Source organism: Centropristis striata, chromosome 19, assembly GCF_030273125.1.
Source record: "Centropristis striata isolate RG_2023a ecotype Rhode Island chromosome 19, C.striata_1.0, whole genome shotgun sequence".
Taxonomy (NCBI): Eukaryota; Metazoa; Chordata; class Actinopteri; order Perciformes; family Serranidae; genus Centropristis; species Centropristis striata.
The window spans coordinates 8,402,825-8,429,341 of NC_081535.1; the positions used below are offsets into that span (position 1 = coordinate 8,402,825).

At 39.2% G+C, this 26,517-nt stretch overlaps 1 protein-coding gene across 1 annotated transcript; it reads left to right on the plus strand.

The window, feature by feature from the left end:
* Window positions 1-288: 288 nt before the first annotated feature.
* Window positions 289-20,136, plus strand: adra1ab (adrenoceptor alpha 1Ab). Its single transcript, XM_059357966.1, has 3 exons — window positions 289-392; window positions 8,597-9,875; window positions 18,602-20,136. Exons 2-3 carry the CDS (start codon window positions 8,963-8,965, stop codon window positions 19,075-19,077), a joined length of 1,389 nt encoding a protein of 462 aa, XP_059213949.1. The 5' UTR covers window positions 289-392; window positions 8,597-8,962; the 3' UTR covers window positions 19,078-20,136.
* Window positions 20,137-26,517: the final 6,381 nt, after the last annotated feature.

Genomic DNA, 26,517 nt, shown 5'->3' on the forward strand with positions numbered 1-26,517 from the left:
ATTAAATTAATTTAGTTCTGGTCCGGCCCCTGGCTGCAACCTTCTGGTCATGTGGCCCCTGTCGAAAATTAATTGCCCACCGTGCTTAAACCATTGATGATAATGAATGTGCAGTAGGAGCTTGCAGACATACCGGGTCAGACACTGTAAATAAGGAGCAGGGCGCGTGGACAACCTCTAATTAGAAGGTAGGAGCCTCGCGGGCAGGGGGCGGGGCCTGGGAGGACCAGGTGGGGGGGGGGGTCCACTGTGACTTTTCTCTCCCAGCAGACAGACAGAGGAGGGAGGGAGGCAGCAGGAGGGACGGAGCTCTTTGCTCTCCGTGGCGGACACGATGCCGCATGGCCGCTTTTTCTACTGTTTCTCTTTTTAAAAACTGCGCTGTGAACAAGGTAAGACTTTTTTTTCTCCCCTCCTCCCTTCATAGATTACTTCACTGGCTGAGTGACTTCTAATTTCCATTAATTGTTCGTTATGATTATTTCTGATTATTTATAATCAGGTGGAGGATGTAGCTATGTGGTGATTGCTTTTTTAATGACCCTATCCTCTGATGAGCACATTGTGAAAATTGTTTTATTTCCACCATCAGTTGGTGATGCTAATGTATGCAGCCTAATGTTCAGCAGTTGTTTTTCTCCTCACATAAAGTGTTCAAAAATAGCAGAAATTAAATTTAAAAAAATCAATATTAAAATGACTTACATATATTATAGTTACAGCAAGCAGAAACAAAAGATTGTTCCCTTTTTCAGCTTCAATTTATTTTCAGAACATTTTCCCCCTCAACAGGTAGGCCGCCTTCATCCAAAAACTGACATTTTATGAATATAATGAAAAAGAATAATGATGACAGCTGCAAAAGGTTCATGGTTCAAAGCTTTGGAAAATTAGACATGATCCTCCGGTGGGATGGATCGGCCCTTTTGCGAATAAATACTAACAACAACCTCCTTTCATGCATGAAAGCACAAGACAAAACATAATACCTGTCCTTTGTGAAGGGCAGCGTGTTCAAGGTTGATAAAACATAATGATTAATGTCATACAGGTTTTGAATTATGAACCATGCTTCCCTCCAGAGAGTACAGCTTCTTAGAAATGGACTTGAAATGTACAGTAATTCATCATGGTAGTGCACTGCTCCAGAGACCTTACACAAACTGTTGTATTACAGTGTGGGTAAAAACAACAATAAATGATATATGAACTGTAAGGTGTATGGCAGCAGAATAGATTAGCATGTTGGGGAGATTTATGTGTGTACTTGAAGAGGATGTTGGCTTTATTTGATGTGACCTGAAGGAAAGTTTTCGAGTTAACATTTAGAATCTGTGTTGTGGAGAAATATTTTTAATGTGAATTGTGATTTTAGTCCTTAAAACAACTTTCTCTGCTTCTCAAATGTTGCAATTTGGTGCTTTTTGAAAGAAAGAAAGAAAGAAAGAAAGAAAGAAAGAAAGAATATAGATTTTAAAATCTATATTATAGTGTAAATTCATCTTTAAGCATGGGTTTAAACTTGTTTTAAACCCTCATGATTTGAAGAAGTCTATTGATTCTAGGCTCACTATTTGTCAGCCCGTGAACCAAAAGATAAATTGATCAATCTTACAAGTAATCGATATATAAATCAATAAAGAAAATCTGTGGTTCTAGCCCTAGAGGCTGTAATAAATTGAACGTGTTACAGGAGAGCAGGTCAGAGAAAGGACTAAAGCATCAATATTTTCTTCTACAACCTCTATAGGATAAAACATAATAAATGTATAGGGATTTGTGTAACACAATGCAGAGAAGTTCCCACATGCAGCACTGGCACGGTGTAAAAAGAGCAGGACCTGCTGATCTGTTGCAGGAAGCTTTATGTTAATAATGTGCACATCACTCTTGTGATAGTAATGCTGTCCTGTGCGGTGAGCTGCTGTTTTGATTGAATATGCCAGCGGTCAGGCTACATTAAGCCATTTAATATACTCACTAATATTCTGTCTCCTAAAACAAAATCCTAATTATGATTCCAATATGAGATTTAATTGGATGACTCGCTTCAATTGTGTAATGGCCACTCGGACCGAGGAGGCTAACGGGAAAGTTTCTTCAAGGGCAAAGCACCATCCTCCATGAGATCCACTAATGCAATAAAATGAGGAGTGCACCTTCGCAGTTCAATGTGAATTGAGGTGTAATGATGTCCACTGATAGCTTTTAATCAAATATTATCTGCAGGGAAAGAGAGATGTGTGCGGTTTCACTGCTGGGATGAGCTGCTGCTCAGCTGGAGGGAAATGTGAAAAGTGGTTTCCTGAGCCAACTTATTCTTTTCATTGTTTTTTTTTTAATTTTTGTCAACTTAGTTATGTATCTTTTTTTATGTATTCATTTATCTGTATGCCATTATTGAAATTTCCTAAATCAAATGTACTAATTTCATGGGGTGGGACGTCGTGGGAGCGATATACAGTAAATATTATAAAAATATTTGATGATAATTGTTATCTGAGTGGAGCTACACTAGGGCTGGGCGATATGGACCAAAAGTCATATAAGCTGTAATTTCCCAGCTTGGGATAAATAAAGTATATCTATCTATATCCCGATATATTTAGGCTGAATATCGATATACGATATATATCCTGATATTTTTTATCACAATGTGAGAGCAAATGTTCAGTCAAAGCCAAATATGACATGTCACAAGTAGTTTTATTGAAACTGTTTATTTAAGTGAACAAAAATACTGTATAACAGTAACTTTAAAGTAACTTTAAAAAAAAAAAAAAGGTCCATGAGGTGCACATTTAAATAAAAAAATATCTTAAATAAAAATAGCCGAGAAATAAAATAGGCCAATCTTTTTCTCGATAAATATATTCATAGGAAAAAAGAATAATGAACATTACAAAAGAACTAAATATGACAAACCCTAGTAAGGGCAGCATTTATATATAAAGAAAGAAAAAAATATATAACTAACTATATCGATATATGCGATGTGGTCTGAATTCCATATCACATTTAAAAATATATCGATTTATCTTTTATATATCGCCCAGCCCTAGGCTACACGGTGGAGTAGTGGTTAGCACTTTTGCAAGAGGGTCGCCGGTTCGACTCCCGCCAGTGGCTCTTCTGTGTGGAGTTTGGATGTTCTCCCTGTGTCAGCATGGGTTCTCATCGGGTTCTCCGGCTTCCTCCCACAGTCCAAAAACATTCACTAGGTTTAATTGGTGACGCTAAATTGCCCATAGGAGTGAATGAGAGTGTGATTGTCTGTCTCTATTGGTCTGCCCTGTGATAGTCTGGTAAACGGTTATGGATAAAGAATGAATGAAATTTATCCAAGTTGATTAATTTCTACAGAAGTCGTGGTAGGTAGTCAAAGTGATTATATGTTAATAATAAAAAAAACTTTTTCTTTAAAAAAACATTTATTAAGCTGGTTGGTTTTTGGCCTTCACTTTCAAACAACACTGAAAGTGTTCGGTCTTCTCCAGGCATTAAAAAAGCATCAAACAGCAAACATCACTGTCTGTGCAGTGTGTTACAGTGTAGGTTACAGTTTGCTTATGAATAAACACTGCAGCTCCTCAAGACCAAAGTAGTTCCGGTGTTTAGCCGCGGGGCAAAAGTAAAGGAGAGTCTGTGGGATTACAACCCAGAGGTTGCAAAATGTAGATTAAATATTTATTAAGTTCCTTCATAGGCCTTTTTATTGTGCACCAACTTCCCGTTTACGCTTGTATTGTCGAAAATAGATGATGCTTAAATAAAAGCTTCAGGTCATGTCTATGCCTGTGAAACAACACTGAGCCATGAGCTTGCATGGAGCTGGTGCAGACAACTGCAGATATGATGAGAATGTGTGAGATGTGCGAGTGCAAAATGCCTCTAAAATGTTTGCAGCCTTGACGAGGAGTAAGAGTGTCTTTTAGTGCATGAAATGCTGAACAAGTCAGTTTCAAGTGACTAAAATGTTACAACTTTCATGACCTAAAAACACACTGAAAGAGTCTAAGATGAAAGCACATAGGTTGCTGTGGTAGTGACATCACAAGGTACCATGTATTAAAACATAACCTGCTTTATCGTCTATTTTACTCTAAATTTGATGATCATATACAAAATGAACATTATTCTGTATTAAATAAGACTTGAACCTTGTGACTAAGACCATAAAACGATTGGGAAATGTTTTACTGAGGCAATAAATCAAGTGGGAAGTAAGGTCATTTTCTCATAGACTTCCATAGAACCAGAGTCACCCAACACTGGCAATTAGAATGAATGCAGGTGTAATGCACTTCCTCATCGTTTGGTTATTGTCTTTAACTTGCTAATTTTTCTGACCACCAATCCTAAACCCCAAGGTATTAAATTCACAATTATGTAAAATAGATTAATTGACACATTAATCAATGCTGATTATGAATGGTCTGGAAAGGCAGATTTATCAGACACCTTGACATTTTGATACTCCATTTCCTATTAAGGTAAAGGTCACAAATCTGATGCGTTTGTGACATTTTTCTTTATTCCTCTATATTCATGCATTATATTCTTATTAATTTGGAGGTCGGTTTAATCACCTCACACATATATTGTAACTCTTTTTCCATCTTTCTGCTTCACTTTTACATCCGGAGAAATGCACAGGCATCACAATCCCTCCATTGTTCAGATATAAGAACATATTGGGGTCTAAAACACAAGCAGCTTTCGAAACATGCGCAGCCTTCAAATTTTTTCTGAGAGACCTCCTTTCCTGGAGGAAGAAAATGATGAATAAAGCACTTGTAGGATGATGCTGGGAAGGCTGGGAAGGCAGTCAATAATGGAATAGAGTGAAAAGGTCATTAAACACATTTTTACACCACCAGCATCATTTTGTCACAGCGCTATCACCCTTCCCCTTCATGTTAATACATGCATGAATGAAACATGAAGTGGAAATACATGCAGAGGACCTTTTACTTTAGATTAGGAGACATTCTCAGCCTCAGGGAAGGTGCCAACACAGCACATGCACGTAAAAAATATCATGTGTGTGCTGAGCAGCTTCAGGGCGTCCATCCAGACTTGGTTTTTAACTCTAGTAAAAGACTTATTTCCCTGAATAATTTTTGACTTTTGTTGAATTGCGTCTACTGTATTACCTCGGGTCAATGCTAATCTATTTCCCGGCTGACACTTTGCACGGCCCTCAAACACAGGTGGGCAGAGGAAATAAACTTTTTAGCTGCAGTTAATCTCTTTTGCACAGGCACTTCACCACACCGAGAAATCTCATTACAAGCCGAAAAGGCATTCCAAATATCACCGCGTTTAGCCGTCCTGCTGAAACAATCTCAGATATCCATTCGCCGCCTATTTCATTTCAATTCCCCCTCCGGCTACTGACGCTGGAAATCCCAGCATCAAGTGTTTATTTGGGTGAATTTCGTTCCGCCTCGTGGTGGGATGTGCAGCGAGCGAAAAAAAGCCTTTGATCCTGCACAAACATGTGACAAGCATGACGCCGCTCTCCAAAAGCTTTATCGCGCCTGTTCATTCTTTTTTTTCCTCGCCGCCGTTTATCTCACTTAGTGACATCCCAGATCTGCAACACGTACTCTGAGAGTGGGACTATCAGCAGGCCGGAGCTCTTGCCTCTGTTATATAGTGCCCTCCTCAAGGTTCAATTCCTGGGCTGTCATCTGGCTGGCTGAGTTAGAGCCCAGCTTGCAGACACAAGACCTTCAAGGAAGTCATCACAGGCTCCGGTTAAATGTCTGCTCTTAAAAAAAAAACCAAATCTGCTTTCATTTATCTTTGAATTCCCTGCATGGTTGGATGGTTTTCCCATAATGCCACAGATGATTTTCATTTTGCCCCCGAGGATCATTATCGCAGCTGTGGTGTCCTTGTCATTACCCCTGTTGTTTTTGATTATGTCCCGTTCCTTTCTTTTTTTCTCTCTTTTCTATTATAATACTTGCCAGCCCCACTGTCACAGGCTCCATCGCCTACTCACAGTAAATACATATTATCCTTGAAAGGGTTGATCCATTATTTACTGCTTTCTTCAGGTTTTTATATTATTCTGTTGCTTTCCAGTAGTGTTCCTTAGAGGGGGAAGATTGCTTCCAGGGTGAAATGCCTTTAATCCCTCTCCTGATGAACACATGACACCAAATCTATCTCAACACACGTGTTGAATAGCTCTGCTCTGGTGAAGTGTGATATTTCATCTGTATCTATACGCTACGTGTGGAGAGTCAATTCAAGAGGATTTTTCACCCTGAAACTAAAAATGTAAAGTTAGACCCTTGGGGCATCTTTCCTTATGATTGCAATGTTAGTGCATTGCTTAGCTTATAGTTACACCAGGAATGGGCAACTTAAATGCTGGAGGGGGCCACAATTTTTCATGGACACTACAACAGGGCCACATATAGGACCGTACACTCAACCAGATATGATGAAACTGCAATTTCAAATATGTTTACAGTGCAGTAACTTAACATATTTCATGCTCAAATGCATGTATACCAGTATACATAGACATATAAAAGGTTTGAAGCAAATAAAAAAGGTAATTTTGTGCATTTTTACACTGCACTTTTAAGATTTCATGCTCAAATGCTTGTAGTTGTACTGAGGGCCACTTCAAGTGAGGGTGCGGGTCGTATGTGGTCCCGGGCCTCCAGTTGCCCATCCCTGAGTTACACATTAGTTCAGATTTGAGATCGAAAGTCACAAAATGACACAAGCAATCTTAAATCTGTGGAGCAACAACTCATTTTACTTCTGTGAAGTAAAATGACTGTTTTTGTCAAAGCATTCTGATGGCTTTGAAAAGGTACTACTATGGACAGAGGCCAAAGAAAAATGTATTTAAATCAATATGAGATAAAGTCAGGGTTTCCCATTAATTACCTAGTCTCTGGCGGCCCGCCAGACTCTAGTCTGTCCCACCAGAGTCTCATGTGCTGCGCTAACGTCACATTTCAAGCTACTGAAAGTATATTTTGATATAAAGTTATTTAGCATTGTGTTGCCGTTGCTCAGCAGAGTGTCTGTCACCAGTCAGTCAAAACCCCGACCCACCTCTCCTCCTCCTCCAACATGCGCACACATTCAGACTCTTACACACGTACTGAATTAACCGAGCTGCCCACCCCACTACTCCGCTCCAAACTATTTCAGACGTGCCTACCTGTCTGTATCAGTCCTGCACCCAAATGGTCTCTCCGTGTACGTGCCGAACTAAATAGTAAACTGTACGGGCGGTCAGTTCCAAACACACTGCTGCATACGCCGTTCGGTAGTCGCTAGCTAACATTAGCTAACAAAGTTGTTTCAATCACAAAAATCTAAACTGTGACGGATTGTTTCCTGTCGCTAAACACATGCAGCTTTCAAAATAAGAGCACGGTGGGTTAACAGAATCCACCACAGAATTTACAAGAAGACTGTCAAAATAAGATGCCTTGAATAAAACATAAAATAACCCTTATTCTCTATGAAATATGCAATCATTAAGATAAGTGTATATGGTGGAATAGTGGCATTAGAAAAAAATTTCTACTCCCCTGGCCAGCTATTTCTCCACACTGGCTACTCCATGTCATTGTGGAAACATGCTGACAGCAATTAAAAATGTCACAGTAGGATAACAATAAATATTCTATAATATCTCCAGACTAAAAAATGTTATGTGACGCGTTTGCTCACATTTAGCTCTCAAAATGGACAAATTTATTTCATTTTTCGTATTTTTTGTGGATGCTATATTTAAAACCTTTTTTACCCTCTTGCCTCGTCAGACAGCCATTTACAACTGGAAACTGAAGCTATAATCTATATTTTCTTCAAAGACACCATAATCCATTAACAAAACCATCAATTTTATCTAGCAAAACACAAACGTTCTGGTCAAACGCTATGCGTGTTATTCAGTTAGTTTGTGATACTATACTACTTTCGGATCTGGATTAATGCAGTATATTCTGTGCCATGATTTCCGTACTTAGCACCGCTATCTTTGACTCAGCTCGTGACATCGTTCACAGCTTCCCGCGGTAACTACATCATTGCATTTGCTGAGTGGGCGTTTTCTATTTCAAAAACCCAGAAAGGAACACAGATGGAGTCGGCCAATAATAGATCTGCCCGTTTTAATAAGGGTTAGGGAAAAATCTGATATTACTAATGGGATGTTTTATGGTTGCCTGTTGTTTGCTTGCAGAGCCAAAAAGACAAGTGTTCCGTAATGTTTTTTTGGATGAAAAGGAAATTGTGAATGCCACTTAGTTCACTCATGCATAACCCTCATTTTCTCTAATGTGTCTGTAATGAGGGGAGAAGAATTTGCAAACATCCTCTAAATAGGGACTCCTGAGTGATATTTTTACCCTTTAATCATAACGGGCTGCTGTTTTTGCAATTTACCTTTAATGTGTTCTATTTAATGTGTGAAGTTTTGATTAGTTCCCACACTACTGAAGAAAGAACATCACTTTAGAGGAAATAAGGTTGTTGTGTGTATTAATAAAAGCCTTGCATTATGAATGTGTTGTCAAATATACTTTTATCTCTTTTCTTGTTTTACAAGGTTTCCTGCAGTAAAGCCTTTCAGCATGGCTGAACGCTGAACATTCTGAATCCATCAGTGGCTGCCACTTAAAGAAAATGAATATTTGTCATTTCTATTAAGCTTCTCTGGACTAAAAATGACAAACTGTGGCAGTGTGTCTCTTTCTGAATATGACATCCTGCCAAGGAACCCTGGCAGAGGCCACGTGATCGACGGAGCGTTGGCAAGAGATGCGGCATCTACAAATGAACTGCAGGAAAAGCTTTTATTCTCTGAGCAGCAGGAACAAGGCAGAGGGTTGAAGCTGTAATAGAGGAACAGATGTGGCATGAATGGCATCAATCTGGAAAACACTAAAAAACTCAATGCACCCAACAGATAACAATGGTTCCTGCTGAGAACATGAGTGTTTTCTCTGATGGCTGTCCAAACTGCAGCTCCTCCTCCGCCAACCCAGATGTGGATGTAGCCAAGGCAGTGGTTCTGGGGATGGTGCTGTTGGTGTTTGTAGTGTTCGGGGTTCTTGGCAACATCCTGGTCATCCTGTCAGTGTTGTTCCACCACCACTGGCGCTCTGTGACACATTACTTCATCGCCAACCTGGCAGCGGCGGACCTGCTGCTCAGCTCCGCCGTCCTGCCTTTCTCCGCGACCTCGGAGGCCCTCGGCAGATGGGTGTTTGGCCGCTCCTTCTGCAGCGTCTGGGCCGCTCTGGACGTCCTCTGCTGCACCGCCTCCATCCTCAGCCTGTGTGTGATCTCCATCGACCGGTACCTGGCTGTCAGCTACCCTCTGCGCTACCCTGCCATAGCCACGGGGCGGCGAGGCCTGACGGCCGTGGCTGCTCTCTGGGGACTCTCCGCGGCGATATCCGTGGGCCCTCTGTTCGGCTGGAAGGAGCCCGACCCGGAAGACGAGACGGTGTGCCGGATCACGGAGGAGCCCGGCTACGCTTTGTTCTCAGCATTAGGATCTTTTTACATACCTCTGGCCATCATCCTGGCCATGTACTGCCGTGTGTACACTGTGGCGAAGAGAGAGACAAAAACCCTGAGGAAGAGCAGTAAGGGAGAAGGGGTTGAGACGGAGGGAGTGATGCTGAGGATACACAGAGGGAACGCTGCTCAGATGGACAAGCAGGAGGGTGATGAGGGGACCGTGACGCATAAACGCACCACCTTTTCGCTGCCGAAGTTTCTGAAGTTCTCGAGGGAAGAGAAAGCTGCCAAGACTCTTGGCATTGTTGTTGGGTGCTTCATTCTGTGCTGGCTCCCTTTTTTCCTCGTTCTACCCATCGGTAGGTACCTCCTTACTCCTTCTGCTTTGAGAAATACCTAACTTTTTATGCATTACTATTAGGGTTGTCACGATACTAAAATTTTCAACTCGATACAGATACTCAGGGAAATTTTCGATACTCGATACCATTTTCGATACCACAAGGATTAAAAACAAAGATATAAATATTTTTATTAACAAGAAAAATCTAATCAAATCAAATAGTCTTTATTGTCATTATATAGTTCACTATACAACGAAATTGAAAGTGCCACTGCATAAGGTGCATAGTTATGACAATCATAACACAAAACAACATGAGTAAAAACATTTAAAAAATACCGAGCTAAACAAGGACAAAAACAAGAACAAGGACATGTGATGTAATAAATAAGTATAAAAATAAATAAATGGCTACTTAAAATGCTATAATTTATACATGAGGTAAATTGAGTGTTTTGCACATATCAATTGTATTGCACATGTCCGAAATGCAACATGTAAAAATGAACAGAACCACAGGTTAAATATTTATAATAAAAAACAGTTGTGCAAAAAGAAACTGCAACTATGATAACAAGCTTCAGATACTCGATACTTTTGAAATTAACATTTTAGTGTCGATACTTTTTTGAGTATCGATACTTTTGACAACCCTAATTACTATTATATTCAAGTCACAACGCTAAGGCTCTGTTTTTAAGCAAACACTCACTGATTTACTTATTCAATAGTTATCGAGCAACATTATCATTCATTAGGAGTTGTGTTTCTGGCCTGCTGGCCAGCTTTGGGCTCCACTCTCTTGTCATCTGACTCTCTAGATGTGTAATACTTCATTGATCACCATCTGGCCCCTAACTTTGGTTTGAGCTTGTACACCAGACACCACTGCAGACAGACAGTTTGTGATTAATATTATCTTTGGTTAAAAATGGAATAAAAGAGCCGCTAGTGTCTGACAGGTCGTGAGCAATTCATCGACCGAGGGCAGTAACATGAAGGCGATCATATTTCAGTGAAGGTGGGAGGGAGGGTAGATGGGCATGGAAAAGCTTGTGTTTGCTTGAAAGTTCAGTATGTTTTTTGAAGTGACAAGACATTAGTCTGAAAGTGTTCTTAGGCAGACCTGTCTCCACAGCACTGTGTCAGTGCAGGAGAATGGCCTGAATACACACATTGTCATTCAGCTGCAGGGGGAAAAGTGCACTGCCTTGTTTATATTTCTATAAGCCAATTTTCTTGGCCGGAGCTAAGCCCAGTATGCAGCGATGGTGCCGCTGCAAAATACAAAGTGCTGACAAAAGAAGGGGAGGGAAACAGCAGGAAACAAAGGGTGCCATTTGAGCGGTGAGTGAGAGTGTGAACCAGTACAGTAGAGTTGTTGGCCAGACATTGAAACAATAAGCTGAAACCATGGACCGGGGGTCTCAAACTCAAATTACCTGGGGGTCACTGGAGGCAGTATCAAAATGACCAAAAAAAGACACAAAATTACAAAAAAAAACACAAAATTACTAAAAAAAGGACACAAAATGACCAAAAAGACACAAAGACAAAGACAAAATTACAAAAAAAAAGTAATTAAAGGGACCTTCCACACACAACACGGTAAAGTGCCATTAAAACTCACATTGAACTTTCTTATCAAGGTGGGGGCCACAAAATATCGTCACGAGGGGCACAATTGGCCCGCAGGCCGCAAGTTTGAGACCCATGCCATAGACATAGAGTGCCATGCGTCATACTCCAGAGACCACGCCCACCTTGGGCTGGGTGGGCATTGGGGAAAACAAGCGTTCACTCTCAATTGACTTTGTATTGAAAAAAATTTGGTCCACTCGAAAAATACAGAAAAATGGTCAAAAAATCTGTTGTGTGGTACTGCCAACAAGTTAAAGAACCCATAACTACGTTGTTTTTTTGTTTTGCTTTTTAAATCTGACCAACTTAAAAAACGTAACTTTTAAGAAAATAAAAGTGGATATTAGCTAACATTTGCTTGCCAACAGCCAACTTGTCCTTTCTGGAAAACATAGAGTGCTAAAGTAATCATATGGTGAGTGTTTAAATCTAATAGTTTAAGCTAAAAATAGACATTTTGTTAGCGTCTCAGACCATGGTTGTCTAAAAGTTCATGTTAAATATGCTGATTTTCAGGATGGCAGTTTTCCTCATTGTAACTGCTGAAGTCTGTACACCTCTGTATTCACTTTTATCCTCTTAAACGTTCATCAAAGTTTAGAAAAACTTAGTTCAATGTTCTTTAACTTGGTAGTACATTCTACCACACAGACCTTTTGATCGGTTTTCTGCTAGCGGCAAAATTGTCGAGGAGGCACCATCTTTCACTACAAAGTCAATGGAGGGAGACGGTTTGTTTCCCCCTCGGAAGGGGGTGGAGCTTAAAGACGGATGGCCTGAAAGCTCCACAAAAGTAAAGCCAGAATGTCTTGGCTGCCCCCTGGTCGCTGTCAAGACGTATAGATTATAAATCTTGCCAACTCCATGTTAGTGAAAGAGACATGGTCCGAACTAAAATCTCAAAGGACGCATGAAAAATGTAGTTCTTATCATCTTCTGTAGTGAAGTGATCATTTTTCTGACAAGTCTGGTTTTAATGAGTTATTTGAAGTTATAAAAATGGTGATTCATGATTGACAGCATGCATCGTAGACCATCTGTCCGTCCTTCATACGGTCTATGGAGCTGCAGATTCTGGTGATGATTCTCTGTAGATTCATCACTACAAGCCACATCTATCACATTGTCATTGTCGTCTAGGACAGGGATTCTCAACCGGGGGGACCCTACCCCCCCAGGGGGACACCAAAGATCCACGGGGGGGTCGCGAAGCCCTCTTAATTTTAAGGGGTGAAATAAATATAATGGGTTAAATATATACGTCTATGCCTATAAATGTGAAAAAAGTAAATCTACAAGCTCACAACACATGGCAAGGCTTCATGCAAGTTTGAATGTCTGCTTTTTTCAAAAGTAATTTAGCATATAAGTGCAAATTTAACCTCTTAAAACTCAAGGTCCACACAAACTTGGTGTCCATGTGTAGAAACTACGCTGATTACAAAGATATGTGTCACATGACACAGACTAATATGACCCAAAGGAATAACATGGGAACTGTGCGAAAATTCGCTATCCGGGTCGAAACCCCCTTAAATGGCCACGCCCTTTTTGTCCAACAGGTTAATGGGGCAAAAATGTTAACTTATAGATATCACCACGAAACTTCACGTGTTGATCCCTGACATCGATACAAACATCTTTTGTATTGGAAGTATTCATGAATTGTATGTTTTAATATGCAAATAGGGCATTATCTGATTAAAAGTGTGCTAATTTGTGTAACTTTCTGAACAGATATGTAATGTGAAAATAGGATCTGCTATACAGGACGAAATTGGTTTAGTCCCGGATAGTGAATTTTGCACAGTCCCCATTTTATTCCTTAGGGTTATATTAGTTTAATACAGTTGAGAAATTGTCTCCCAAATGACCCAGGTCCTTTACTATTATTATTACACATTTTTTTATTATAATTTTAGCAGCTTCAGCGCAATAAAAGATGGTAATTGTAAGTGACAAATTATGTTACTCATTTTGTTTGACATAAACACATTTATTTTAAGTTAAATTATTGGGTTATGTGACACCTGTCCAGCAGTTAACTTCCACAGTGATGTAAAAGGATGTCGGTTCATCAAGTGCAACAGACTTGAAACTACTGGAGAGGAAAATTAAAAACTACTTTACTATGGGCCCTGGGTTAAACTATAAGTATACCGTAATTATAGGAAAACATTTTGCGAGTGACAATTATGTCTCTAATCATGTCTCTAATCGAGTCTCTAATGTACCTCTGCACCTGTGACTTGAATGTAATGGTAACTTAATGAAAAAATGGCAAAAATAACCTAAAGAATGACTCATCTGCCATACATTTTTAGAGAAATAATGTGTTCATTGTAGTTAAAGAGGGATTTAAATGATTCAGAAATGAATTGATGTCATAATGTGAGCTGTAATGATTTCTTATAGAGGCCAACTTTATTTGGAAAAATATAGAAAAATGTTAATTAAAAATTTAGCAGAGGAAACCTGAATAGAAATGAACTAATTAAGGATTAGTCCGCTGTTGTAGTCAAACATCACTGTAGATACGAGCTTCATTTAACAGTAGTACTAACCACTTAGCCAGATATTCTCAACTTTATCTTCAATAAATTACACCTACATTTTGTCAAACTCTGTCAAAGAAGGTGATAAGAGTGATGTTATCAGAGATGTAAAGAGAGGACAGAAACCAACCATTGTGAAGCCTAATCTCGAATCTTAATTGCTTCTGAAATAACTCTTATAGCTCGAGTGAGATAAGTGATTGTCAGAGTGGACCCAGGTGTATTTAAGGGTAATAGTCTGTCAGCAGTTACCTTCCAGGTCACAGATGGTGAGATTATTTCGGAAATGTGTATTTTGTTGTTACACAAACTGCAGTCTTACAGAAGCCAAGAACAATCTATTATACAGGATGTTGGAGGAGTGGAGGAAACATCCTCTGGACAAATAATGTGTTATCATTTACTTATTTTTTGCCACTGTGTACATTTATAACAAACCATATTAAAGAGCCAATGTGTAATCCAAATGTAAACAGAAAGGTTGCCCTACTAAAACTGGGAGCTGTTGTTTGTCTCAGATGGAGTAACAGGCTTTTAAATACAAGGATTAAGAGCACAATAACTACATTTAAGTTATTGTAATTTGACTTTAGTTGAACTTTTAATGACATTTTCGGATGCTGTTAAAAGTTTGCTTAAAATAGTTCTGAAGCATTTAGGCAAAAGGTAATTTTCATTAAAGAAAGACTTACATGTCACAGTAGAAAAACACGTTGATTATTCTATATATTTAGATGTTTTCTTGTGGGTGTTTTAGGTGGAGGCAGAATAAATCCCTGAACATGTTTGTTGGCTTGTTTTTTTTTTAATAACTACTTTATTTACTTTGTTTCATGATGTTGGCAAGGTTCTACAGAAAAGAGGCATTGTTAATGGTATTAGTATCACATGCATTTCTTGTCACCCAGGGTGACACCCGTGTAACAAATCCCCCATATTCAGCTTTATGCTTCACCTTAACTCATTAAATCCCTAAGCGATGTATACTCAGCACCCTGGTGTGGTGGTCATGTGACAAGAAGTGACTTCTCCAAAATGTGGCTGTGACTGGAAAAAGTTTTCAAAAAGCTTATTTTTTGTTACTAGGCTAAGTTTAAACCTATTTAACAATCCTAATCCGTTAATAGGGTGACCTATATTGCATTTAACTTGTTCTGACCAAATTTCTTGAACAAATTAAAGTCAAAATTTTGATATATGTTATGGAGATGCAAAAGAAAAAGGCAAATTTGTGTCTCTGTAAGCAGAAAATGTGTCTGTTTTTTTTCTATTTTAAAATAAGAAATATCATAAACATAAATACCTATACGCCCATTGTAATGTATACATGTCACATCACAGATCTTTGACATTTAGGGGTTGTATTTTTTAAACATCAGAAATGTGTTCTATGTGGTCTACTTATAGAACACATCCTTTAAGGATAACTGGGTCTGGGTTCTTATGGGTTAATGTTCTTATTATTATTGACAGAAAGATTCTCATACATGATGATTTTATGGTTAACACTGTTCTACAGGAGGCTACAAAAGTAGGTAGTATTGAAAAACAAAATGTGTTTCATTGATTATGCAAACTGTTAATACTATAATAATCATTACTGTATACAATACTGCATATTGCAGCCCCTCTATATATCATGTTACATTAGATATGTTGAGGGTTTTGGTCTGTTCGTCAGACAAGCCTTCAAAATATATCTCAAAGAGACACATATCAACCACAAAGAGGCAGAACATTTTTACAAAAAGACCACAAAGAGCCAAAAAAAACAACTATGAAGATGCAAAAAAACTGCAAAGAGACACAAAAAGACCACTCACAACTACAATGAAAAGGGGCAAAACAGCCATTAGGAGACAAAAAATGTCAAAGAAACACAAAACAACTACAAAGACTCACAATAAACTACAAAAGACCCAAAACAACAAGACAAAAAAGATGCAAAATGACAACCAAAGGAGGCAAATTTAGGCGATTTAGCAGTTCTACCAGATTTAATGGCCATCCATCTAGATAACAAGACATTTCACTAAAAAACAAAAATGTCAACCTCACGGTGGCTAGAGAACATGTAGAGGATCACTTAAATCAGGATTCATCCTCTAGAGAACATGGATATCTGGCAATCACTCTTCATTGTAATAGCTTTTTCAGTCAGGAGCAAAGTGCTGGCCTGACAAAAAAAATGTTAGACCAACAGCTATCAAGCTGTGCTCCGATCATGGCTAAAAATATAGACTGAGACTTTATTATGCAGATCTATCTAACAGCAACCCTCCTGTGGTTTGTAGCTATTGTGATGTGAAAGCTGTTGAAGCCTGAATCATTTTGATCATATTTCCTGACATATTTTTGCTCTATGAACACAATATCAGGCAGGACCTTCCCCTTCCCCGCTGTCCTCGACTCTACTGTTCGAGTTTCGGAGGAGGGACATCAAGAAATTCAATTACAAGCAACCAAATAGACCAAATAAAACACCACATTGGAGCAGAATGGGCTTCTACTGTGAGATGAAATGGAATGAAGCAAACTATTGCTCCCTCCTATGAAAGCTATTATAGATAACAAGCACGAGTCTTAATGGGTTGTAATGCTAGGAGGCATCCTCAGTCACCCTGTAGCCTCCCAAGGCAGCTAGTCATCAGAGAATAGTTATGCATTTCAATTGAGACGGACCTTCACGGCTCAAAGCGCAGTGCTCATTCAAGCTCTGAGGCAATGATAGTCTGAGATCCCCAGACTGAAGGTTTGAAAAGCCACTGAATTTTTTATTTTTTCCACAGCCCCTCAAATGGAAAGTCTGTTTTGTGTTGAAGCACTTGGTGGCTGCCCGCCTTTTACTGCAGCTGAAGCCATGCTGTTATTACTCGTACAGTACAGAGTCTATAAAATGAAAGCACTGCTGCTCACCAGCAGCACCATACAAAAGCTGCTGTGAAGCATTGCTTTAGTAAAAAATAGTTTTTGCACATTAGGTTAAGCATGACTTATGTCTCACATTCTTGCACAACAAACTAGGAAACAATTCCTTTAAGCACCTGGCTCGGTGCATTGGGGTATTGTTGACATGTTGAAGCAGGAATGGACCAAACACAAAATGATGCCACAAAGGTGGATGATTTCTGAAATGTGTGTTTTGTTGTTACACAAACTGTAATCTTACTGAAGCTAGGAACAATATATTATACAGGATGGAGGAGAAGTGTGTACATTTATAACTAACCATATTAAAGGGCAAGTGTGTAATTTATAACTAACCACATTAAAAGGGCCAATGTGTTATCCAAATGTAAACAGAAAGGTTGCCCTACTAAAACTGGGAGCCGTTGTTCATCTCAGATGGATTAACAGGTCTTTAAATACAAGGAATAAGACAACACAATAACTACATTTAAGTTATTACAGTTTGACATTAGTTTAACTTGATGTTATTTTCTGATGCTGTTAAAAGTTCAGAGCTCATCAAGTTCTTCCACAACAAACTAGGAAACAATTTCTTTATGCACCTGGCTCAGTGCATTGGGTTGTTGATGACATGTTGAAGCAGGAATGGATTGTTTGTTTGATACAAAATCTGACCGTTCTATTTAATTTTGTGAAATGGTTAAACAGTTGTTTTGGACACACGACAATCGCCATATGAAGCATGTTAACGTGACGAGGAACTAGTGGGTTAGGTTTTAACCAGGGTTTGGGTTAAAATGACTTCTTCCGTAAAAGCTACTGAATGTGGTTGCATAGGTCATATAGATGATGTTGAAGGTGACGTAGGTCATGACATATTCACATACAGAAGTTTATTTACAAGTTAACTTAAAATAACATCTTGGCTTTCAAATTGGGTCATGAACAGAGGTCTTCTGGGTCAAAGTCCTGTGTTTGTTGTCCACCACTCCGGAGACAAAGGAGCCGGTGATGCCAAATGATTAATATTTGGATCCAGAGCATCAGTCTTCAGCAACAACAGTTACTTATGACATGCTGTGCAGCTGTAAACACCTAGATAGAACATTATAACTGATGTATGTGGAGGCAGCTCCTATGGTCCCATGATAAGCGATTTTTGATTGATACCATTGTTCCACAGATTTGATTCTAAATTTAACCATTTTTTGACCACCAGAGAATGGACCACCCTCATTGTCAATATACCAAGGAATATACCACTATATACCAAGTTTCAAGAAATGGTCTCACCACAGTGAAATGGCTATTATGGGGACCTGCGTATTACACACACATTGAAATTGTCTCATTGATTCCACAACAGTCTCAGCTTTCCAGTCATACCCAATGTATGCATTTACATGAATGTTTAGAGGCCCCAGTATGTAGAAACATTATGTAATAAGTACATGTTTGCATAATAAGCATAACATGACAGGAGGGATAGACTGTGATATTTAATTTATTAAAATACTGTAAAATTAGGATTGTTCAGCCTTGATGGAGCTCCCTACTGTGAGCACTTTCTAGTTCTAACTGGAACTTGACGTTTTGTGGTGTATTAAGTGTCTGTTTGTGTGTGTGTGTTCTCTAGGATCCATCTTCCCATCCTGTAAGCCTTCAGAAACCATCTTTAAGATAACCTTCTGGCTGGGTTACCTCAACAGCTGCATTAACCCCATTATCTACCCGTGCTTTAGCCGGGAGTTCAAGAAAGCCTTCCACAACGTGCTCCGTGGTCGCTGCCTGAGAACTGGGGTACTGGCAGCCAAACCGCAAGGACACATCAGCGCCCACTCCTCCAGCCCGGGCCCCCAATCCAATACTTCTGCTCTCCCGGCCCAAAGCCACGTCACTGTCTCCCCGTGGTGCTGCTGCAGGGCGCTGTCGACCTCCTCGTCATCTGTCTGCGCATCAGATCAGGCTCAAAGTGCACAACTCCAGAGTAACAGTCTGCTGAAGGCGTGGTGTCTCACAGCGAGACGAACGCCGGTACCGCAGAACCCCTCCGGTCACAAATCAACCAAGGTCTTACACGTCTCTCTCGGCGTTACAGGAGAAGCTGTTTGATTAGCACGTTGATGCAACGGTGGAATATTTTTAAATCCAATCCTGCACTACGATTTCTGCCTCGTGGAAATACTTATATACAACTGTTGCATGTATATTTAAATTCCTCAGAGGCATCAGAGTGCAGAGCATGCTGATAGCGAGACTTGTCTCCGGAGCAGGCAGAAGATAACTCTGTTGCCTTAAGGCTTTATGCCAGTATAAATGCCTGGAGTGTCAAATAAAATGTGATTTGGGAAAGTGAATGAATAAAACTGTGTCTACACAGCCAGTACTGAGCTGCTCATGAACAGAACACTACCGCTGGTGTCAAAGCGCTCAATCGGAGCTACTTAGTGATAAACAAGGAGACTGAAGTATGAATACAAGTCCAGACTTTTGGAAAAACCCTCTTTGGCCAAAGAAATGCAAACTTGAAGCCCTTTTTGCAAGACACAATGGTTAGTAGGGATCATTCTGTGCACTGAAAAGGAATTAAAGAGATAATAAAATCTTATTGAAATGACATTGTAAAAGAACTCCAGAGACATTACTTCTTCAAACATTAGCTGTGTTTCTGCAGAAAAGAAGGCGCTTAAGGGCGAGATACTCGTAAATCCGGGCATAATTAGCTTTCACTGACAACTCTGAGAAAGTGGACGCCGCTGTAGGAGTGCATGTATTATATGTGTGACCTTTAAGTTGAAAAACAAAAGGGACTAAATAATTACAGGCTTTTGATTTTGAAATCCCTGTCACAGAGAGAAAAAAGTTAGAAACTGTTGGAGGGAAGAGAAATATCAGTCGATGTTTGGAAAACAATACAATACTGTGCAGAGACAAACAAAGGCTCTTCATTCTGCGTCTCTGAAGGTTTCGATGTTCGGTTTTTTGTTTTTGTCGAGGCTGTATCAAAGATGTCTTGAATCAACTTTTAATGTTTGGCATCATAGCTTGTGGGGGTGTTAAATAAATGAAAAGGTGTCAGATGGTTTTCTCTCTGTTTTTGACTACTGGTTTCCTGCCAGTGTAGTTCTCCAGAGTTATGTCTCCCCCATGCAAACATTGGAAAATTACATAATTTCCTGATGTGAAATTGATTCATGAGGAATCCAAGCATCTTGTATCTGTGTATTTCTGTATGTCGTCTTTAAAGCTGCCGTCTTTAATTTTTGTTGTCTAGGAGCAAAAGGACTTCAAATGAAGCTGACAGACACACAGCTCTCACATATTATCATCTTCAGAGGTTTTTGCTAACGTGTAATTAAATGATTGTCTACTTGAGCATCTGGCAGACACTAAGCATCTATAATCCCATCCTAGTTATGTTTGCATCTACCTGATTTGTGTAAGTTCAACGTTTACTCTGCTTTTAGCTTCATTTGGAGCTCCACCAACCACACAGATCTAGACCATAGGTCTTCAGAAACCTATGTGGGACATCAAGGTGTCTTGTTCTAATTCAACAAGATCTCCAACCTAAACAACAGAATAGGTCAACCGTCGATACCACCCAAAACTATCCATATGAGCGTTTCACTGGTACAGAGAGGAGCGAAGTGTGTTGTAGAGAAAGGCTGTAGTTCTGTTGAATGTAGGCACCAAAGCAACTTCTCCAGGTTGAGGGCAAAGACTTCCTGCTTAGGCTTTTTAAAAGACCAGTGGTGAAAAAGTATTGAGATCCTTTACTGATTGATTGAAGTTTATTTCGAATATGAAAACAAAATAATAAAAAAAAGAGAGTCAGACAAAACATTTAACATGACATGCAGAATACATTTTCGAAAAGGAGTGAGAAGTAGTAAAACTTATGACGTTTATTGATGATTTCACTCAAAAAAGATGTAACAAAGGATGGCTATTGGCATAGTAATAACACTGTGTGTAAATTATGTAACTTAGGAGAAATAAATTACTTAGGCATTTTTTTGAACATGCCTTTGTGACTAAAGCAAGACATGGTAACACTTTATTTTGAAGGTGTCTACATAAGAGTCACACAAGCCTGTCATAAACATGACATGACAAGTATCATGAGCACTAATGTTACTTCAAAGTGTCATTCATGTTCATGACACATCCCATGTCATGTTTATGACACGCTCATGTCACTCTTATGTAGACACCTTCAAAATAAAGTGTTACCATGTCTTGCTTAAGTCACAAAGGCATGTTCAAAAAATTGCCTAAGTCACATTTTATTTTGACTTAGGCATAATAAATCTGCTTAAGTCACACACTTGACATAGGCCATTATCTTAAAGGGGTAAATTCACATTATCTGATCAACTGAGGATGTAGGCGATTTTAACCATAGGTGGCTATGAGGAGATGATTTAGGCAAACAACAACATTTTGACAAAAAATGACTTATGCGATTATTTTAACAGTGTGACGATATGTTGTCATATGGTTTGGAGCACTTGTTGAGTATAGCTGGGCCCTGAGGGAACTATAAGGCTCTATAGATTTTTAACCTGCTATTCACTTCATTCTTTGGTGCTGGGTAGGTGGTGCACAGTGCTGTAAATTAAAAGCAGTTTGACAAAGTAACTTGTAGCGTTGCAGGGCTTGTGGGTTCGTCATTACATGCGACCCCTTTTACATTAAACACATTCAAATAATTGTCAATGTGAAAAATGTTGATTAATGGAGCTTTAAAATCACCCTTTTAGGTATCCAAGGCTAGAAAAAAAAACATTTGCATTCACTCTGAGCTTGTTGGTATTCCATTCACATTATAGGTAATTATCTGCGAATAAACTAAATCACTTCAGCGACAGACGCAACAGAAATATATTACTGTAACCTTTAATAAAAGCATGCGAGATAATCCGGACATATGCCAACGCAGAAGCAGACTCTCAATGTATTCAAATCTCTCTGAGCAGTCAACAAAAACTTCACAAAGGGAAGTTTTACTAACTATTTTATTGGATTGCATTATACTTTATGGATGTGTGTTGTGTGCCAACTCTCTGCCTTTATTGAAATGAAGTGATTTCATTAATTGGAGGAACAAAGTGGACCATATCACACACAGTGCTAAACAAACATTGTGTGGTCCAGTGTCAAGATAAAGTGAGCGTTTCATTAAGAAACATGTCATGAACATTGATTAATAGCTTTAAAAAAAACACGTTTCGCTTGTCTGATCTTTTTAAGAAGTTGTCACACGTTTCCTCTTAGTTATTAATCCTTTGCTTCCTCGTGTTACGAATAGAGTTGTTTTTCTCTGCCGTGCTCGGATTAAAGGCACTTTTTTCTACCCTGCAGACATCATAGCAGTGATGAATACCTGAGAATGCTTATCTGGGAAACGCAGGGTGTTGAAAGAATTACTCGAAGACAAATGATTTGTCATTTCACAGTCACCTAAGGTAAGGAAACAAGAAGACTTACCTTCATTTTGCACCGCTGTACTCAAACAGTGGCATTATGGAAGCGTTCGGGAGGATAATGTGTGTTTAAACTCTTGTAAACTCCCACATTTTAACATTGTTGTAACTGTCTCGGACAACTAATAAACATGCAGCTCTCATTTTCGGAGATTATGCAGCCATGGACCCAATGTTACACTCCATTAGGCAACAAGTAGCAAAAAGAGATGGGTTGACTTTTTATTAGAGAGGGATGACTGAAAGTAATAAATATTATAATCAATCATCCACACTTCATCCTTGCTTTTTCCTATTTTGCTAAAATTCAGCTTTACACAGCAGACTGCCTTCTTTCAGTTTCCAAGGGAGGAAAGAAACCTTTAAAACTAATGGTACTTAACACTACATTAGTGCTACAAGAAGAAGGCAGTGGGAGAAGAAGTATTTAGTTAATTTTCTAAAGTAAAAGTAGTAAAACTACACGGTGAAAATACTCCACTACAAGTTAAACCTCTGAAATCTTGGGCTATTATGCCTGTTAAAAAATCAGTTAAAGATATTTACCATGGCATGTTGGTATCAGTTTTTTTCAGTGTTACTTCACCTATTTGTCCTGATAATTAATTTTTAACTTTGACTTACTTGATCAAAATGTTGAACCCAAAAGAAACTAAGGAAACATAAAATCTGATCTTGAAAATGATGTTTCAAAACACAGAATTTTAAATATTGCAAATATAACATTTAACAGGTAAAATTAGGATAATATCTAGTTCAATATTTTATACTAAATATATGTGACAATATATCCAGTTTTACTTGGCCGAATATCATAAAAAAAAAATCTGGCCTGTAGTTTCAAGCCAGAACTTTAGAGGGAAGCTGATGGCAAGATTTCAATGTTGCTTCATTTTTATGTCTTCACGTCATGAAGGAGTAATATGCAGATGTTTTCATGGACTCCAGAGGTTTAAAGGCCTACATTCGAAACTGTACTTCTGTAAAACAGTTCATTGAGCATATTTGTGGTTTTTATTGTAGTAAATAGTATAATTTTTCAACTCGGATTTCATGATTTTTGGGCTCAATATGTTGATAAAGTAGGTTAAAGTTAGAAAATAATTATCAGATCACAAAGGTGAAGAAAAAATGGATACCAAATATGGGTATAGTAAACATTTTTTATGTGGTACATGAAGGGCAAAATCAAAAGTATTTAAAAACAGTCAAAATAGGCTCAGAGCCCAGAGGGTTAACTTGAGAGTGAAGCTTGCCTGTGTGAGTGTGACTCTTCCCTCCATCTGAGAGCTTCATGCTGTGTTCTAGACTCACCCAGCTACTCCTTGTCCGCGCTCCAAAACTCGCTCCTGTGTCTCTCAGCCCGCTCTTGAGTGTAGTTGTTCAGTTTTAAAAAGGTGTATTTATAAAAGTTGTGGTGTGAGTGTTCTCCTCCAGTATCCTTTTCCCCGTGTGTTGCTGCAGCTTGCTGGGCTTCATTGATTGCACATGTCAGTCTGACCCTGTCAATCAAGCTAAAACCACAACTACTCCCTAATTTTGGCTATAGCAAAAAAACAAAATGTATGTTACTTTCCTCAGAAAACTGAGCAGCGACTCCTTGGAGTGTCTGTTAGTCCAACCAAACGCTGAACAAGACATTTTTACTGAAAAAAACGTTCAAATAAACTGTCATTAAGTGAAAATACAGTGAAAGGGTCAAAGTTATGAGACCAAACCGCTAAACGTCCTTTTTTTTATATCTATTTAACGTTATATATGACTTTATTGACAAGTTGCCATGGTTACGCATTGTTCTGCTTCCCTCCTGATGAGGGCTCGCCTTGTTAGTGACCTGTCAATCAAACGTAGCCACGCCCCAAATCATATGATTCTTTATCTTCTATTTTCTTCTAAATGGGGCCATTATTAGAACTATTAAGTTTATTTAAGTAGTTAAAATATGTGCTTCCTTGACAATAGTAAAACACTGCTTACATAAATGCATCAATAATAATAAGTTAATAATATATTTGGAATTTATAAAACAAACTGAGTGGGTCCATATTGCACAACAAGTACTTTTACTTTTGATAATTTAAGTACATTTTGATGCTGATACTTTTGTACTTTTACTTCAGTGAGTTAAATGCAGGAGTTTTACTTAAGTAAAGGATATGAATACTTTTTCCACCACTGGTTTACACTGGACAGGAAGGGTATGAAAACCTGTAACCTGAAAAGTAACTAAGGCTGTGAGACAAATGTAGTGGAGTAAAAAGTATAGTATTTATCGCTGAGATGGAGTGAAATGTAACTGTAAAAGTAGAACAAAAGAGAAACTCAAGTAAAGGACAAGTACCTCAGAACTGTACTTTACCTTGGTTTCATCCCACCACTGGTGGGGAAGAATCATCAAACCACACTCCGATGACTTGGATCTCTACAAATTAAAAAAAAAAAAAGACTTCTCATCTTGGAGTTTAACACCATTGACTTGTGACTTCAATTGGACTTGAGCCTTTAGACTTGACAGTACTTGATACCTTCCCCAAAGATTAAAAGCTACATTACTTAAAAAGTGTGCCATGAATCAATGCAATTCCTTCTTTCTACATTAACATTAATGCTATTAATTCCCAGCAGGTCAACACTTAATTGCCCAGATCCACTTTGTTTGAACCAATCCAACAACATCCAATCAAGTTGCAGGTTAAAACCACAAAGAACCAGTTTAAGGACTCGGGACTTGATCTGGGACTTGCCTGTTTTAGCTTGGGACATGTCTTGGGACTGTAATAGAAAAATAATAGCACACAAATTGTCTTCAATATAACCTTTTTTGCCTTTGTTACAGACCAAGACTGTTCTCATGAATTGTTTTTAACAATGAATAGTGCAAGCCTGTTCTTGTTCTAGTTCTTATCTGTCTTGCAAGTTGTTACTTCAATGCTGCAGCTAGGTCTGCAGGTGGTCTTCATCAAACAATGACTTTCTCTTCTCTCTTTTCTAAGGCACACATTTTGTATGCATGAATGACTTGTGCTGAACGCAGAACCTCAGAATGATTCTGCAGACTGTATCTGACATGCTGTACAATTTGCTCTCATCTTGCAAGATTCAATAAAAAGACAAATTCTTCCTCTCCAGTATTCATTTTTGGGGACTTCTCATCGTCCTGACTGAGGACAGGACTTGGGACTTGTTTTTCCTGGCTTTGGGCTTGATTTAGCACTTGCCTGTCTTACTGTGGGACTTGACTGGGGACTTGCTTGTCTTGATGTGGGACTTGACTTGGGACTTGCCAGTCTTGATGTGAGACTTGACTTGGGACTTGCCAGTCTTGATGTGGGACTTGACTTGGGACTTGCCAGTCTTGATGTTGGACTTGATTCGAGACCTGCCAGTCTTGATGTGGGACTTGACTTGGGACTTGCCAGTCTTGATGTGAGACTTGACTTGGGACTTGCCAGTCTTGATGTGGGACTTGACTTGGGACTTGCCAGTCTTGATGTTGGACTTGATTCGGGACCTGCCAGTCTTGATGTGGGACTTGACTTGGGACTTGCCAGTCTTGATGTGGGACTTGACTTGGGACTTGCCAGTCTTGATGTTGGACTTGATTCGAGACCTGCCAGTCTTACTGTGGGACTTGACTTGGGACCTGCCAGTCTTTATGTGGGACTTGACTTGGGACTTGCCAGTCTTGATGTTGGACTTGATTCGAGACCTGACAGTCTTGATGTGGGACTTGACTTGGGACTTGCCAGTCTTGATGTGAGACTTGACTTGGGACTTGCCAGTCTTGATGTGGGACTTGACTTGGGACTTGCCAGTCTTGATGTTGGACTTGATTCGGGACCTGCCAGTCTTGATGTGGGACTTGACTTGGGACTTGCCAGTCTTGATGTGGGACTTGACTTGGGACTTGCCAGTCTTGATGTTGGACTTGATTCGGGACCTGCCAGTCTTACTTTGGGACTTGACTTGGGACCTGCCAGTCTTGATGTGGGACTTGACTTGGGACCTGCCAGTCTTGATGTGGGACTTGACTTGGGACTTGCCAGTCTTGATGTGAGACTTG

Excerpts from the sequence above, each read along its gene's own strand:
- adra1ab (XM_059357966.1), top strand. The coding sequence starts at position 8,963 with ATGGTTCCTGCTGAGAACATGAGTGTTTTCTCTGATGGCTGTCCAAAC. Across the intron at positions 9,876-18,601 it reads TTTCCTCGTTCTACCCATCG|GATCCATCTTCCCATCCTGT; the intron begins GTAGGTACCTCC and ends TGTGTTCTCTAG.